This window comes from Alternaria burnsii (genome assembly GCF_013036055.1).
Source record: "Alternaria burnsii strain CBS107.38 chromosome Unknown 732, whole genome shotgun sequence".
NCBI classification, from domain to species: domain Eukaryota; kingdom Fungi; phylum Ascomycota; class Dothideomycetes; order Pleosporales; family Pleosporaceae; genus Alternaria; species Alternaria burnsii.
The window spans coordinates 80,239-95,353 of NW_024066113.1; the positions used below are offsets into that span (position 1 = coordinate 80,239).

The following is a 15,115-nucleotide window of genomic DNA, read 5'->3' on the forward strand; positions in this document are numbered from 1 at the left end:
GATGTGGCTGCGCCGCGTTCACGCATGAATAGAACGTAAGAGTGGAGCACACTAGTCCAGTGGGGCGTCAGGCTGACATGTCGGGGTACCTCCAAGTTTAGGCAAGGTGGCGGCGTTTATGCGACTTCTGGGGTTCGAACAGGAATCGATAAGCTCCCGCGGCTTTTAATCTATGCAGTCCAGCCCATTGACTGGCCCACACTGTGCCTCTCGGTCGACCACCGTTGATGCAACCGTTCGTGGCGAAGTGCAGTTGCGATGCATGTCAACCAACACCAAATCACTATCACGATAAATGATCATCGACCAACTATCGAGTTTGTGGCACAGTAGTGGGTAGGCGGCTAAATGCGTTGAACTCCTGCCGTAATCGCTATTGTGAGACTTTTTGGTCTTGCGATGGCTTCATGTAAACCTGCCCACGATCGGAAAATCTCTACTTGCGCTCCACTCACCGGATATGAACAGTCTTTTTCGGCAAGCGAAGCAACCCTAGCTGGATGTCAGCATTGCTATTTAAAATTTGCATGTTAAACCATGTAGAAACAGACCATATATGATAGTAAGTGTGGGACTTGCGTCTCTTCTCTCGACAGGAAATACCGATCAAATTAGATGATGTTGTGCAATATCCTCGTTCTTCTTCTTGCATGGCCTCCGCTTGTGTTTACCGCATCTTTACGCACCAGGCAGGATGCTTGTGGAGACCTCAAATCTTTGTTGCCTAGGTCGACAGTACTGAGTTCAGATTCGACATTCCACAATCTAAGTACTGAGAACTGGTATGAACAGATAGTCGAAAAACAAACGTGGAAACATGCTGATGATAACCTAATCTAGGTCAGCTACTGCATGGGGAACTCCGTTGTGCATTGTGCAGCCGCCTTCAACGGCTGACGTACAGAAAGCCATCTCGTATCTGAGTTCGTGGCGCGTGAAGTTTGCCATACGATCGGGAGGCCACTCACCATCGCCATTTGCCGCAAACACAGATGACGGCGTTCTGATCGACACCTCGTTACTAAGCACCAAAGAGTATAACGCAAAAGATCAGACGGTAAAAATTGGGACTGGTTTGAAATGGGGAGACGTGTACAGTTACTTAGACCAGTACCAAGTGACAGTCGTTGGCGGCCGGGTCTTAGACGTTGGCGTTGGCGGCTTGATACTTGGAAGCGGACTTTCATATTTGTCAGATCTCTATGGCATGGCTTGTGACAATGTGGTCAACTTTGAGGTAAGTTGACGCGTCTCTCTTTACGGAACAATATCTTACTCTTGTAGGTGGTCCTCGCAAATGGCTCTGCAGTAGACGCAAACGCCACACATCACAAAGATCTTCACAAGGCTTTGAAAGGTGGGGGTAACAATTTCGGTAACTAGAAACCACATCAAATCAAGTCACCATAGTCTGACAGCCATACAGGTCTCGTCACAAGCTTCACTATGCGCACTTACCCCATCTACAAAGTCTGGGGAGGAGTGAAGATGTATGGCCATGAGCAGATTCCGGCACTATACAAGGCGTTAGCTATGTATCAGGCCCAGCCGAGGAAGGATCCATATGCGAACCTCATGCTTCAACCTTTCGGTACCAATGAGAGCCTAGGTGCGATGCTGAATATGGTTTACCTCAAACCTGAGGAGTCGCCAGCCGCTTTTGACTCCTTCTATGATATTCCCACAGTATCAGATGCAACAAAACTGCAGACCCTCAACGACATGATCAGCGGCCAAGTTGTGCCTAACCTTCCACGGTAGGTTTCCGCCGCTTCAATCACTCATTTCTTCAACTAACGAATATCAGATGGGACTGGCACGCTACCAGCTTCACTCCATCCGCTGAAATCTACGAGAAGATTGACTCAATCATATCGACGGCACCTGAAGTCGCCCAACTCAAAGCGTTGACCGGTGGCACACTTGTCCTTGGATTTCAACCAATCTCATCAAGCCTCGTGCAAGCAAGCCGCGACCGAGGCGGTAATGTTTTGGGCCATGACAAAGTGAATCAAACCTGGATGGTGCTTGACATAGGTTGGTGGAGAGAACAAGACGATGCCACTGCTCACAATGCAACACGTGCTCTGTTGCAGAAGATCGAGAAAGTGACCAGGGCGAGTAACTCGTACATTCGTTACATCTTCATGAACGACGCGAGCTGGGATCAGGCAGTCCTTGCCCAATATGGGTCTAATAACGTCGGATACATGCGTCAAGTGCGGGAAAAGTATGATCCTTTATATGCCTTTCACGACCTAGTTGGTGGAGGCTTCAAGCTTTCTCTATCATAGCTTCGAAGTAAAATGCCTATTGATATAGATTCAATTCTCATTCAGAACTCTACAGCCTTCCCGGCCGAGAAGGTGCTATGTCATCCAGCTCAATGTACGACCCGTCATTCGATTGAAGCAATGATTTCTCAGGCGTCTGCCTCCTCGGCTGACAGTCCTGGCTCTCCGGATGACTTCGTGTTCTGGAACCCGAGCTGGCCGTAGATGAAATGGACGAAATGGTCGCCATGACTCTATGCATGGCACCCTGTACCATAGGGTATAGTGCAGGAAGTGCTGCTCCAATAAGAGCAACACTGGGCTCGACCTGGGATGGTATCCAAAACGTTTTGCCGTACTCGTCAAATTGTGGCGGAACAAGAGTGCTCATTTCGTATTGTAGCCCTGGCATTTTGTTACTTTGGGTCTCATGAATACTAGCTGATAAGAGCTTACATCTGGGATCGATCTTGGTGTATCTCTCCATTTGAGTGACAAATATGGCGAGCTTATATGCTGCTGTGACACTTGCGCTAGTGGAATTTTAGCTTGGAAATCGAATTTCAGGAAGGGAGCGTACGCTGCACCGCATATGAAGATTGCAATCACTCCGATACGTTTTTTCACAGTCATTTGAAGTTGAGTGACTGGATGTATCGGGAGAACGAGGAGAATTATATCGAAAGCCATGCTTGTGCTGAACAGTGCCACTTGCGTGTAATAGTAATACCAGTCGTTCATGTATTTGCCTCGCTCTAGCGGCTGCCAGATTTTGTTGAACGGCTTCGCGATGAAAGCCGGAAGGATCATGTACACGATGACATAGACTCCCTGTAAGACTAGCAAAGCCAACACTGTGTAACGGACTGATGTCACCGCTTGGCCAAATATTCGGAGGTAAAACATGAGAATTGATGTACGAATACTGGCTGACATGATCGGATAGAGCAAAGTGGAGCCGACAATTCCCTAGTATGAATCAGCTGCGCGGGGCCATAGGAAGTGAAGAAGCCACACGCACCTTGAACCATACCACAAACTCTCCCAACGTTATCTCCCATAAAGGCTTGCCAACGCCGGCGTTGATGTTTACATAAAGGGCCATGGCTGTCCATCCTGAGTACAGGAGCTGGTGTTGTGAGCATAGATCATGAGACTTGGGCGTGTGCAACTCACCAAAGCTGGAATGATCGCATAGTCGTCGTATCCGATCGTGCGCGAAACATACCGGCACCGCAGTCTTAACAGAGTCAACGCGATGGATACAAAACCAAGCACGGTGATTCCAGCCACAACTCCATAATGCCGATTTTGGTTGTTGACAACGGTGGGTGGCGGTATCATGCCGATAACTCACTACAGGTGCAATTGAGTTGATAGTCTGTCGAAAGAGTGAGACTATACGTCCATAACTGACAGGACGGGGTTCCCGATAATCTCCAGACCTCAGAGCGCGCGTGGCCTCGGGCCTACACCCCCGTGCAAGGCGCGGTCACCGACGCTTCGGTCATTAGCACGAACGGGGACTAGATCTACCAACAGAACGTTCCGAGATTACAGCAATGTTGCACCAAGTTTTCTTTGTTCGGAAGGAGCACAGTGACCGCCCTTGTCGGTCTAGATTACCCGGTAAGCGCATGGGGTCAGCACGGGCAGGCTGGCATAAACGGATGGGACCACCCGCAGAGCGCGCTAACGAAAGTGATTGGCCAGACTGAAGAATCAGCCCATCTGCGGCGCACATGCAGACCTTCAATAAATTGGAGGGCACAATATCTTGCAAGAATGTTATTTTCGTTAGCGGACTCTACACGTGATCAAGCAGAATTGTCGAATTGACACTATATGCCGTCATCTTTCGTATCAGTCTCCGCTTGCATGGCTCTCGAAATCAGCATCTTCCAGACCTTGGGTGATGTGTTTCATTCGCCATGTTGTCGGTAAGCTAGCAACGGCTGAAATTCACTCGAAGCCAGGAGCACGAGCGATCATGGTCACGTACTCGGAGAGTAAGCCACCCGCGATAGAGCCACCAGCATACCAAAAGCCTGTGGAGAACCACCACCAACAGCTTTGAGAACTACGGAGATCAACATAAGCGACCATAAGACTGAGAAAAGCTGTCGTTCCTCCCACACTAATTATGTAGTAAAGGGCGCCCATCCCAGCATAATACCCCATGTTCCCTAAGGCTGCTGCAATCATGGCGACGATGAGCCAGAACACGAGCTTGATATTGTACTGAAACAACACTGCCATGCTGTAGATACCAGCAGCGACGTCGTCTTCCAGATCCTGGAAACCATATACGCTGTCGTAAAGCATCGTCCACAGTGTACTCGCTATGAATAGCAAAAGTAGTGGTATGTCGACTTGGCCGGTCTGGAAAGAGTACGGTTCGACGTCAAGTGCAACTGCGCCGACCACAATACCCCACGAAAGACAAATTCCAAGGACGGTCTGAGTCCAGTACGTGTGCCGCTTTGCGTACGGGTAGTAAAGCCAGGCGAGGAAACCAGGCGCACTGAGAATGGTGTTCTTGGCCACGTCTCCTTTTAGCAGGGGTAAGAATAGGGCGGCGCACACAGCCTGGGACGCACTGAATATCAGCGCTGCACTCGGCGAGACGGCACCACGGGGAATGGGTCGATTGCGCGTGCGCTCAACCTTTGCATCCAGAGGCGCGTCGATCAAGTCATTCCAGATGTGGATAGCGTTGGATACGAAGAAGCTTGCACCAAAGAGTAGAAGGGAGGCGTAAGCCACTTCAAAGGGCTCGGCCCGCTGTCGAATCGCCGCATATAGCAGGCCGAACGAGTGGGGGATGTAGATGAGAAAGAGTCCAACTGGTGGGCTCAGGCGGGCGAGCTGAATGTACGGAAGCCACCGCGCAGGGACATAACCCAACCATCCCGTGCTGTGATTACCGCCGTATTGATAGGCCAGGGATTCTTTGGGGGCCACTTTGAATTTTTCAGAAGACATGCTGACAAGAGAATGACGTGAGATAGTGTGGACAAAGTGAATATACTGCAGAGGGTGTCATGTTTATACTGTGGGCCGAAGCCGACTGCTTGCTTGCTGCATCACTTTTGGAGTACATGCCCGTACCGACAGTGTTGAGGTGCACGATGCAACTGATATGGAAGAATGGAATAATGCGTAGCCTCGGACATCATAGAGTTGCAGCATGCATTGCCGCGACTGGCTTTGCCGTGCTTGGCGGTGGGCCTTAAGCTGCCGCATTCGTAGCCTCCTCCGGCACAATCACGGAAACCAAATTATCTATCCACATTTAGCCTAGCATTAGATACAACGATGCCGCAATGGTGGCGCTATGACAGCCTGGAGAACGCAGGGTCACCACCCTTCACCATGACTCTATCCCACATGTCAGATGTCAGACGGGATTGCCGCATAAGCCACGAATGCGACAGCTGTGCTTACGGCAGATGGTGCCACATATATTACAAACCAGACTCCCGGAACAGTCCTAAGGCTTCTAGCACGGCGCGGTCACTACGATTACGGCGCAGTCAATATCATGGTTACACTTCACTGCATTGGATACTTCATTGGCGCCAGCGTGATAGCAGCTACTTCCGCATCATTTCTGCCTCGTGTCGACTCACCTCGTTCCCAGTTGACAACCGACGCATTAGTCGCTATGAATCATCCCATGCCCAGCCCAATTCCTAGCTTGGTCCACTCTCTCGACCTTCCTGATGGGCAGGCTAACGCCGTTCTAAATGTCTTCAGTGACTACCCTGCCGTCGATGAATTCCTGACTGGAAAATCCGAGGATGGCTCGATGCTGACCAGTGCAGCTTGCGCAGTACTGAAGCTGATCCTAGGAGAGACCAAAGTAAACTCAAAGCCTGTCAACGCCACCTTGACGGACGATAATTGGTTAGTCTCCATCATGCTTGGACTTCTGCCTCTGGACTTTTTGGGTACTTACCTTAGGTTACAGGTCACAAACATGCTGGAAGTCGCCAAGCTGCGTTGTTTTGGCCGAGAGCAAGAAAGATGTTTCTGTGGCTATGATGATTATCAAGTTTTTCAAGCTCAAGTTCGCTACGCGCAGCGGAGGACACTCACCGAACCCCGGATGGTCGTCGATCGGTGAAGACGGCATTCTGATCGATCTCCAGAAATTGAACGCGATCAGTGTCAGTGACGACAAGAAAGTCGCTAGTATAGGACCTGGCCAAAAGTGGGGAAAGGTTTATGAGGCCTTGGACTCGTATGAACTAAGTGTGATTGGAGGACGTATTCCTCAAGTCGGCGTAGGCGGACTGATACTTGGAGGTGGCTTCTTCCATTTTTCTGGAAAATATGGCCTTGCAGCAGACAATGTAAAGGACTTTGAGGTCGTCCTGGCGGATGGATCTGTTGTGAATGCCAACGCCGATTCCAACAGTGATCTGTTCTGGGCTCTCAAAGGCGGAGGACCCAACTTCGGTAAGTCTCTGACTGTTCGTGTAGGATTATTTTGCTCACTGAGAATCAGGCATTGTTACCAAATTCGACATGTACACCGTGCCTGTACATAAGATATGGTATACGGTGTCTGTCTACAGCTCCGATAATGCTGTGGCCTGCATCGACGCCTTTGCCAAGTGGCAGGAAACTGCATCGTCCGACTCCAGAGCCACCGTAGCGATGATCATTGGTCTCGATTCCATCACATTAGGGTTCCTCTACGCCGAACCTGAAGCGCCTCCCGACATCTTTGCTGCCTTTGACAACCTGCCCGCCCCTCTCGCCGTTGCAGTTCCGCCTACGACTGGCACTGTAAACATTCTGTCCCAAATATTAGCATCCACCTCTTCCTCTGAACCTATGCGGTGAGCTTCTCAGACACTAGAACGTGCGTCCATCCTGCTAACCAACCCTCAGTCACGATTACCGGGGCGTTAGCTCGGATGTGGACGCTCAACTTTACAAAGACGTCTACGCCATTTGGAAAGAAAAGGCGACCGCCGTACATGCTGAGACAGGCGCAAACATGACATTCGTGCTGCAACCTATCACCGCAGGCTTAACTGCAGCTAGCAATGCCGCCGGTGGAAATCCCATGGGTATTCCTGAGAAGACGCACCAATGTAGGTCACATCCATACAGCCTCTCTTTTTATGATCTAACAAGATATCAGGGTGGACTACGCTAGTTGACTGGACTGCTGCCGCCGACGATGCGGCAGTGCGCGCCGTGCCCATTGCAGTCACTGATACCATGAAGCAGCTCAGTGAAGAGCGTGGTCTTGACATACCTTTCATCTTCACCAATGACGCATCGCGCGACCAGAACCCGATTGCATCGTATGGTGCGGCCAATGTTCAGAAGCTCAAGGAGGTGGCGGAAAAGTACGATCCTGGAAAAGTTTTCCAGAACCAACAGAGCGGTGGGTTTTTGCTCAAAGATCTATAAGAATGATGATGCTAGGGGCAATGTGATAGAGATGCTAGTATGAGGTAGCGCTATCCATGATAATGGTCATCCAAGACGACTCCCCCCGTTCAATGCATTCATCGGTACTACGGTAGCCTACAGATAAGCAGCTGACCACAAAAGTTCCACCAACCTCGTCTCCTTTCAGTCTTTTTCTTCCCTCTTTGTCTTTTCCTACGATACCCTCATCTTACTCGTATACAGTAGCCATTTCGACAACACCGAAGTCACTCCCACCTCCCTCGAACTCACCCCTAATTGTAGGGAAACCTTTATAAGCTACCTCTGTCTCGTGTCAAATCACCTCGTCCTTAGTTGACTACAGACGTGCTCATAGTTGTGAATCGTCTAATGCTCAGCTTAGTTCGCTCGCTCTCCCGGACTTCCTGACGAGCTGGTTAATACCGCTCTCAATGTCCTCAGTGACTGTTGAGGTGCTCTCAAGAGTCCCCACCTATGCGTAGAGCACGTCCTCACTTGCAAATGCATACTTCCCTCTACGCTGCTGTAGTGTATCTACCTTTTTCCTAGATGATCTCGTATCAGATGATGCAGATCGTATCTTCCTGACTATCCTTGAACCAATTTGCCATCAGTTCGTACCCTCTTGGTCCCTTAGATCTTATTGTTCCCACTCGATAGTATCGCTTTGGCCCATCTGCAGGATGGAGCAACAGAGCTCGTACATCTGGTGCTCTTGTTTCACCGTCAGGCTCAATCTCAAAAAGAAGCATCACAACGAGAAGGTCTAGTCCAGCTTTTCGGTCATTGTGAATCCAGTCCGTGACGATGTAGAGACAATCGAGACCGGGTCCCAGATCTTGGAACCAAGAATTTGACCATTCACCGCAATTGCTGCGTTTATTGTTCATTACCCAAGTTGGCATCGCAGCCAATTTCCCGCGGATCCGGAGAAAGCCCCCAGAGATTTGTCCATATGGATTCTCAGAGTCGGTTTCAACGCCAACATCCACTACAGTTGCTCTGTGCGTTATTCGTCGAAGATATTGATCGGAAGATCTCGTACTTCCCACATCTTGGCACGCTGCCCAAGACCAGGATGGGGCAACATAATTACGTTGTCGAACATTTTGAAGGTAAACATCGAGTCCGCGTGCCATCGTAGGACTAGAGCTGTACCACATCAAGCCTTCCAGTAGATCTCTTCTCCAGAGTCCAGCAAGATATTGATCCTGTAGTGCTTCGCCTACTATGCGAGCCAGCCCGGCAATAGCGGAAAGGCGATCCTTGTCGAATGTTACCGAGCGATGACCGTAATTGTTGATCAAGGAGTCCCAACATTGATAAAGTTCTCTGGCAGAGATACGAGATTCCTTAAACTTGGCTACCTGGTCTAATGTTGTCGATGTCGACATACGCCCGGGGGCTTTGTCTCCCTCTGACCATTGGTATGTGGCACAAGCAAAATGCACCTTGAAGCTTCCGAAAAGTAAGAGTCGAGTTGACATTACTTGTTCCTGATACGTCCAGCATCTATTACTCCACTTAGACGATGAGTAATCCCATCTATACTTGGTGCAACCTAAATCGACATCCGTCCTTGATCGTAGTCGAATTAAGTAAGAACCCTTGACAGCTTTGTTTAAAGTAGACTGAAAGGGAACTGTTACTGCAGGTGCTCTATTGAGGAAGCTTTCGTGACATGAATTCGAGTTGAGGCTGCAGAATGTGACAAATGCGTGGCGATAAACCAGATTCATCTGAGAAGATTCGTGTGACCAGTCATCCTTGTCATCTTGTATGATGCAAAGAGCGTCTATCCAAACGTAACGAAGACCAATTGCTCTTGTGATCGCGATGGCATCATTTGTGGTTGGCGTCATGAGTTCGTTGGGCAGACTTACACACATGTGTTCAAGAGATGCTTTTTCGGTTTTGAACTGCGACTCGGCATCTTCTTCGTCGCCCCAGCAGTAGCTTAGTGCAGCATACTTTGGTTGTTTAGTTCTGCAGATGTCAGAAGAAAGAACCAAACGAGGGACATCAGATGCGTCATGACCGACGTCTATAAGCCTTGTGGGTATGAATGGAGATGGGATCCAAGGGTGGCATTTTGACGTGCAGTGATTGAGAAATCGACGGATTGTGCCGATATTGGTGGGGTCCAAGTACGAATCTACACGCGCAGGTGGAGCTCCTAGCCATTTGTCGCAATCTACAGATCCAACGATTAGTCTGTACGGTCCAGAATTCATCTGGGGAACGTGACTTACTACTGTCTGCTTCAATATGGAAAAAAGCTTGAATTTCTAACCTTTTGTCATGCCAGCTCTGATTGGAACGTGGCGAAGTCGCCTCCACTATCAAGCCTCCGATACCTTCGTCAACTAGCGAAAGATACGCAACCAGATTCAGCGCACCGTCGTGTATGATACCGGTTCTTGCCTCTTTCGCAAATGCGTCCTCTAGTGACCTGAGTAAAGCTTGACAGAATGGACAGCCGAGCTGAGAGGAATGGGATAGACGCGGCATGTCAGGGAGGATGTCCTCGACCTTCCAATCAAGGCGGACCAGTCGGTAAAATGAAAGCTCCGGCGGACAACTCCGAGGGCGTGATTCGATCCGAGATTCAGGGAAACGAAGTCGTGCAATGCCATCTTTGTTTACTACTTCCTGACCCCCAAGTGCAAGATCGTCAAAGCTGAGAAGTCTGCAGCGCTCGCAAAGGGTGCCATTTTTCGTTGAATCACTCATCTGTCCAATAGTCCAGGGCTCGACAGAGGCGACAAGTGATCAAAAAGAAATGGAGTGGAAGACAAACAGGTACAACACAATCGTACTAGAAGAATATTGAGCCAGACGGACTGTATGCGAAGTTGGTCGGAGTATAGTTGTTTGCGACAGTGTTGCCCAAGGGTCTATGGTGGGGCAACTCGGCAGCGAGCTAGCAGTACCGGTGAGATTGTGGCATGGTTAGGCAGCACTTCCACTTTCCACTTTGCTCCAGTAGCCGAACTGGATCAGCCCAGCATCCTCAGCCTGGTCTTGCGGCTCGTATCATCTGCTCCAGACAAAGACGCCTTACTCACGCTCACATGGATACCTTCCCTTCTATTGAAATGAAGCCTTGATTTTCCAAGGCTTAAACAGCTGATATGAAAAATGTCAGCTTCCTCTCCATGGTGAAGGGATATGTCAAAGACAAGTAGACAATCTATCGAAAATCGGGAGACTGGTTTCGACCGTCCCAAGCTACGCCAACATCTTCCCCGGCATCGACCACTTTACCTTCAACCCCGCAAGGCTTCCCTCAGATGATAAGAGCAGTGTATGGACTCGCGGGGCATGCACGAGCCAGCACACCAGAGATGAGATCCTCACATACTGAATCACCAGTAACGAGATGCTAGAACCCAGTAGTCGTGAACAGTAGATATCGATCATCAAGCGCACCAGTGCAAGTCTGCATAACACACGTCTCAACCCGACAGCTCAAACAAGAGCACTATCAGCACCACGACAAACACACGAATACAACACATCACAATCTATTCATCATATCTCCTTCTACTTTCGCTAACAACCTAGCATATCTCCTCCATTCCAACTCCGCATGCCATCTATTTGTTCAACTCCTCAGCCCTCTTCTTAAGCTCCTCCTTGCTCTCAGCCTTGGGCATGCTATCAGGAACAACAGGCCCCTTTGAGTTGTGAGCCTGGATATCAGCGTGGTTCGCGTGCGAAGAGGCGGTCGAGTCGGACGACTCTTTTGCGATCTTATCGGTGAGGCCTGTGTGGGACAATGACTTGGTCAGCGTTGTTTCTAGGGTGAGAAAGGAAGAGGAAGGGCCAGTCAACGTACTGCCAGCGGCACCTTGCTCAACGGGGTGGTCAGGCATGGTGGTTTAGGTTGATGTGAGGTCTTGTTTGTGGGGTGTAGGACCGCCGATGTAGAGAAACTCTTGACAGTACTTGTTGGCCCTGTCTTGTACGTTCTGTTCCTTGACGTCAAGGTTACCAACGTCTTGTTCGAGTGCTTCGATTTCGGTTCTGTCTTCCTGCTCGGTAGTGACAAGGTCCGGTAGACTTTGGTAAAGGGTTTCTAGTCTTTGCTGGTAGGCTTGTAGGACTTGAGGAGAGGGCTGGGCTGGAGACGACATGGTGTGGGTTATGTAGCCGGCTAGAGGTGCGTAGTACGCAGCTGCGTGATCGGTGACGTAGGTGAATGTGGTTGGGAGGGGCGGGGCGAGACAGGTGGGCTGGAGCTGGCTGGAAGGGGCAGCTGGCGTGGGAGAGGTGTTGATGCGGTTAGTGCGGGGGAGGGGCGGGGTCTTGGAACCCTGGTTCTGTTGGACGTAGCAGCGCAGGCGGAACCACACCCAAGACGCCTTGTGGAGACTTGTACCATTGTATTGATGGATAAACAGGTTGCTCTTGATTTCCCACTGATAGTACTGTAAGCGGCCGCGAGGTTATTTAATACGCTGTTTTTCCGCCGGAGGCGTTGGATGTGGCTGTGTCTCCTCGTGATCCTGGGAGCCCGATGTTATCACTCCCGTAAAGACCCCTGTCGCATACGCAGAGAAGAGAAGAGATGAATAGCTATCATTCCGAGTCAACCTTGGGACAAGTATATACGTTGAACTGCTTACTTGACCAACATCCAAATCAGACGAGAAGGGATAGAACTGTGCTCGCAGAAGCGTTGGGAAGCTTGCTGCGCGGTAACTGTTCTCATGCTCAGTAGAAAGGCCACCCAACGTCAAGGCACAAACTTACTATACATCCACATCTTGGTCCAATGAGCCACAGCAACTATTAAACCGATAACGGCGGTGTCCGTAGTCATTGGGCGGACAGTATTTGTCTTCGTCGCTTTACTCGACCCGCGACCCCGAACTAGACTCCAAAGGTAAACCAAGCAAAGCATCGCCTCAAAGCCACTGATGGAAGTAACACCAGCCAGGACGGTATCATTGTCTATCCAAGCTTGCTCGCCGTACAGGTTGTCGATGGCAGCCCACTGGCCCAAAGGCTTGAAAGGAGCATGCCATTTGTGGCCGGGCAGGCTGTGGGGACGAAGGTTGGTGTAATACATGTCGTAATTTATCGAGATAAAGTTCCAGATAAACCACATGGTTATTTCAAGTCGGGGGTCATGAGTGAGTATCATGGTCAAGGATGAGGAACATGTTGTACAAGTCTTGCTTTCAGTCGACGGCGTTGTTCTACATATGCTCATATCGGATATCGGATGGATGGTGGCCATCTCTGCCGTTCTTCCCGAACAGTAGTCATTGCACGCCTAGTTCACGGTGTACTACGAGTGATTGAGAGAGAATAGGCTCATATTCCCCGCACTCTATACAGAATATTGTCGAATCCATCGATGGTCAGCGGTTTTGTGCTCATGGCGTGCCACGCGTACCTATTCCCCGCTGTCAGCTTCACCACCCGCCAGATCACCAACAATAGAAGGACTATTGCGCGCCATGACCACGCTCCATCAACCTTTTTACTCGGATCCTCGATACGCTACAGATACGTCGTAACGGTTACGCTTTATCGCGGGGAATAAGAGGGAAAACGATGCGAAACGAGGATTAGCGGCTAACTCAGCCACCCAACCGCGTAGACAAGGGTGCTTGGCCTTCTCCCGCCCCTTCCAAGCTTCACGGACGTTTCGCCTTGGTTACCCGTCGTCATTCAAGGAGCCGAGTCGACCAATGCACAAACACATGTACAGGCCACCTGCTGTTCACCTCGTCCCTTTCCTGATGCAGTGGGATTTCACAATGACATGAAGCACGTTGTGAACCGACGATCGTTATATCCCCATCTGTAGCCGTTCTACCCCATACCCGGCCTTTGCACTCGCGACTCCCCTTAAACCCGCTGGCCGGAAGGAATCGAATCGAAGACATTACCACGCGATGCCGTCGCTGTTCGCGCATTCGCTGTTTGCGCGCCAGAATCCCCTGGACGAGGCGAGGATCACGCTCAGCTCATGGGACAATTGTATGGCCAAGGCCTACTGCAAGTGCGTTGCATCAGCCCTCTGAAATCCGACAAGCGGACTAATCCCATGCTCACATGCAAACAGATGGCCTGTCATTGTCGCAATCATCGTCGGAAGCCTCATCCTCATATCCGTAATTACCTGCATAGCGCGATGCATATGCTGCGGCGCCGAGTTGGCGTGCTGCTGCTTTCGATGCTGCACCTGCTGCTGCAGTGGCAGTGGCGGAAGAGGACACAAGCGCGTCAAGAGCGACCCAGCAGCCCAGTACCCCACGCCCTATGGTGCGCCTCCTCAGCCGAATCCCTATGCCCAGAACCCGTATGCTCAAGCACACGCCGCTGCGCCGCCCGCTCCGCCCATCGACACCCGCCCAATCAACCAGCAATACCGCTCCAATGCCATGCCGACATTCACTCCGCACGCCGCCGCCCAGCCCGAAAGACCCCAATTTGCCACGTTTGATTCCACGCGCGCTGTTGTCAATGAGGACGCCCTACCTGCTATGCCGACGTGGAAGGACGGACGCGACGTGCACGTCCAAGTAGAGGAACAGCCTGTGCCGCAGAAACAAGGCGATATGGAGCTGGATAGGCTGGACCGTAACGGCAGCGTGACGAGCGGATCCATGGGAGGGGGGATGGTGGCAGCAGCAGCAGTACCAGCGACACGACCATCTCCTGGCCCAGGCAGGTCCCCGGTATCGCCAGTAGATAACTACGGTTACCCTCAAGGTGGCTACCAGAACGAGTCCTTCGTCAGCGAAGGAGCGCCGCTGAACAACCAGGGAGGATATGGTCGACCGTATGCACAACAGGACGAATACAGGAGAGGATCGCCAGCCTACGCTGCTGGTGATGGTTACGGTCAACCACAGCAGCAACCATACGGCCGTCGCTCGCCAGGCGCAGCACAAGCCTACGACTCGCGAGACCAACTGAGTCAATACAACCAGCAAGGCCCAGGCGCATACGGCCAACAGGTCCCGCAAACCTACGACCAGAGAGACTACTACGACGAACACGTCGACCAGCGCTACCAATCCCCCTCACCACCCGCCCCTGCAAACCCTTACAATAACAACAACAACTACAACAACTCCGATCCTTACACTTCCAACCCATCCCCCTCGTACCACTCACACGAAAACGATACCTATACCCCTCCCCAAGCACCAGCTGCCCTTCAGCCAGGCTACCCAGCAAGCCAATCGACAGATCACGCTAGTTTCACGAATGCGGCGCCCGCGTACCCCGGACAGAGGAGTTATACGCCCGTGGGCGGAAGCGTCGCTGGCGCAGGAGGACAGCAACAGCAACAGCAACCGTATCGTGCGTTTTCGCCGTTGGCGACGCAGGGGGATCATGTGCAGAGGAAACCTGTCCAAGGGAGTTTTAGGGAGATTTAG

General features: G+C 51.0%; 6 protein-coding genes across 6 annotated transcripts; 2 read left to right on the forward strand and 4 right to left on the reverse strand.

Moving 5' to 3' along the window:
* Positions 1-615: 615 nt before the first annotated feature.
* GT037_005483 (fad linked oxidase-like protein) lies at positions 616-7,706 on the forward strand (the record flags this gene model as incomplete). Its single annotated transcript, XM_038930530.1, has 10 exons — positions 616-782; positions 841-1,237; positions 1,285-1,375; positions 1,427-1,757; positions 1,808-2,230; positions 5,772-6,182; positions 6,247-6,737; positions 6,787-7,123; positions 7,176-7,381; positions 7,432-7,706. 10 exons carry the CDS (start codon positions 616-618, stop codon positions 7,704-7,706), a joined length of 3,129 nt encoding a protein of 1,042 aa, XP_038786219.1.
* On the reverse strand, positions 2,344-5,258 carry GT037_005484 (uncharacterized protein; the record flags this gene model as incomplete). The annotated part of the gene is made up of 6 exons (XM_038930531.1): positions 2,344-2,678; positions 2,730-2,806; positions 2,854-3,242; positions 3,295-3,402; positions 3,450-3,625; positions 4,385-5,258. The coding sequence occupies 6 exons, from the start codon at positions 5,256-5,258 to the stop codon at positions 2,344-2,346; spliced, it is 1,959 nt and encodes a 652-aa protein (XP_038786220.1).
* Positions 7,707-8,269: 563 nt separating the features above from the next.
* On the reverse strand, positions 8,270-9,196 carry GT037_005485 (uncharacterized protein; the record flags this gene model as incomplete). Its single annotated transcript, XM_038930532.1, has 1 exon — positions 8,270-9,196. One exon carries the CDS (start codon positions 9,194-9,196, stop codon positions 8,270-8,272), a length of 927 nt encoding a protein of 308 aa, XP_038786221.1.
* Positions 9,197-9,666: 470 nt separating this feature from the next.
* On the reverse strand, positions 9,667-10,442 carry GT037_005486 (uncharacterized protein; the record flags this gene model as incomplete). The annotated part of the gene is made up of 2 exons (XM_038930533.1): positions 9,667-9,695; positions 9,962-10,442. 2 exons carry the CDS (start codon positions 10,440-10,442, stop codon positions 9,667-9,669), a joined length of 510 nt encoding a protein of 169 aa, XP_038786222.1.
* Positions 10,443-11,308: 866 nt separating this feature from the next.
* GT037_005487 (uncharacterized protein) lies at positions 11,309-12,825 on the reverse strand (the record flags this gene model as incomplete). The annotated part of the gene is made up of 4 exons (XM_038930534.1): positions 11,309-11,478; positions 11,632-12,133; positions 12,341-12,405; positions 12,468-12,825. The coding sequence occupies 4 exons, from the start codon at positions 12,823-12,825 to the stop codon at positions 11,309-11,311; spliced, it is 1,095 nt and encodes a 364-aa protein (XP_038786223.1).
* Positions 12,826-13,621: 796 nt separating this feature from the next.
* GT037_005488 (uncharacterized protein) lies at positions 13,622-15,115 on the forward strand (the record flags this gene model as incomplete). The annotated part of the gene is made up of 2 exons (XM_038930535.1): positions 13,622-13,728; positions 13,930-15,115. The coding sequence occupies 2 exons, from the start codon at positions 13,622-13,624 to the stop codon at positions 15,113-15,115; spliced, it is 1,293 nt and encodes a 430-aa protein (XP_038786224.1).